The 565-nt window shown below is 61.8% G+C and overlaps 1 protein-coding gene across 1 annotated transcript in view; it reads right to left on the reverse strand.

Annotated features, from left to right (window-relative positions):
* LOC104290391 (protein CBFA2T3-like) overlaps positions 1 to 565 on the reverse strand; it is a gene marked incomplete at its 3' end in the record, with an annotated part of 16,037 nt that overhangs the window by 4,598 nt on the left and 10,874 nt on the right. Inside the window, exon 4 of the mRNA XM_009889485.1 lies at positions 69 to 146. Within this exon, the coding sequence (XP_009887787.1) occupies positions 69 to 146 (78 nt within the window). The remainder of the gene's footprint in view (positions 1 to 68; positions 147 to 565) is intronic.

A 565-nucleotide genomic window follows, 5' to 3' on the forward strand; every position in this document is an offset into this window, starting at 1 on the left:
TCCCCCCGCCGAGATGGGGTGGCTGCGGCTCAGGTCTCTCATGAGAGCGGATGCTTCATTTTACTTACAAAGACAGACCATCGACCATTTCAAGCAACCATGAAAACGGCCGCGAGGCAGAAACGTCGGAGGGCCAGCGTCTCGATCTGCAAGCAAAATAAAACACGCTATGATGAGAGAGCAGAGGGGGCAGCTCTCGGCCGGGGGTCCCTGCAGGCAACGCTCCTCGATGGCGGGCACGGCAGGGGCACGCATGCCATGGGCAAAGCCGCCCTGACCCAGGGATGGAGCCGGGTCCCTGCATCCCAACGCAGCCGAAGGGAGGGTTCAAGGGATGCTCAGCTGACTAACACGGTCCCCGCATTTCGGGACCACCCCTGCACAGCCCCAGCGCAGAGAGAGGTTTGCGACACTTCCCCGAGACCAAGAACAACCGAAACGCTGTCACGCTGTAGGACGAGCCACGGCGGTGAGGCTGCCTGCACCTCCTGCCCCGCGTCCTACACCGAGTCGAACCCAGGGTGCCACATCTGCCGCAGGGCTCGGATTAAAAAGGAAAACCCCT

The sequence above is a fragment of the Charadrius vociferus genome, unplaced genomic scaffold (assembly GCF_000708025.1).
Source record: "Charadrius vociferus isolate BGI_N301 unplaced genomic scaffold, ASM70802v2 scaffold1897, whole genome shotgun sequence".
NCBI classification, from domain to species: Eukaryota; Metazoa; Chordata; class Aves; order Charadriiformes; family Charadriidae; genus Charadrius; species Charadrius vociferus.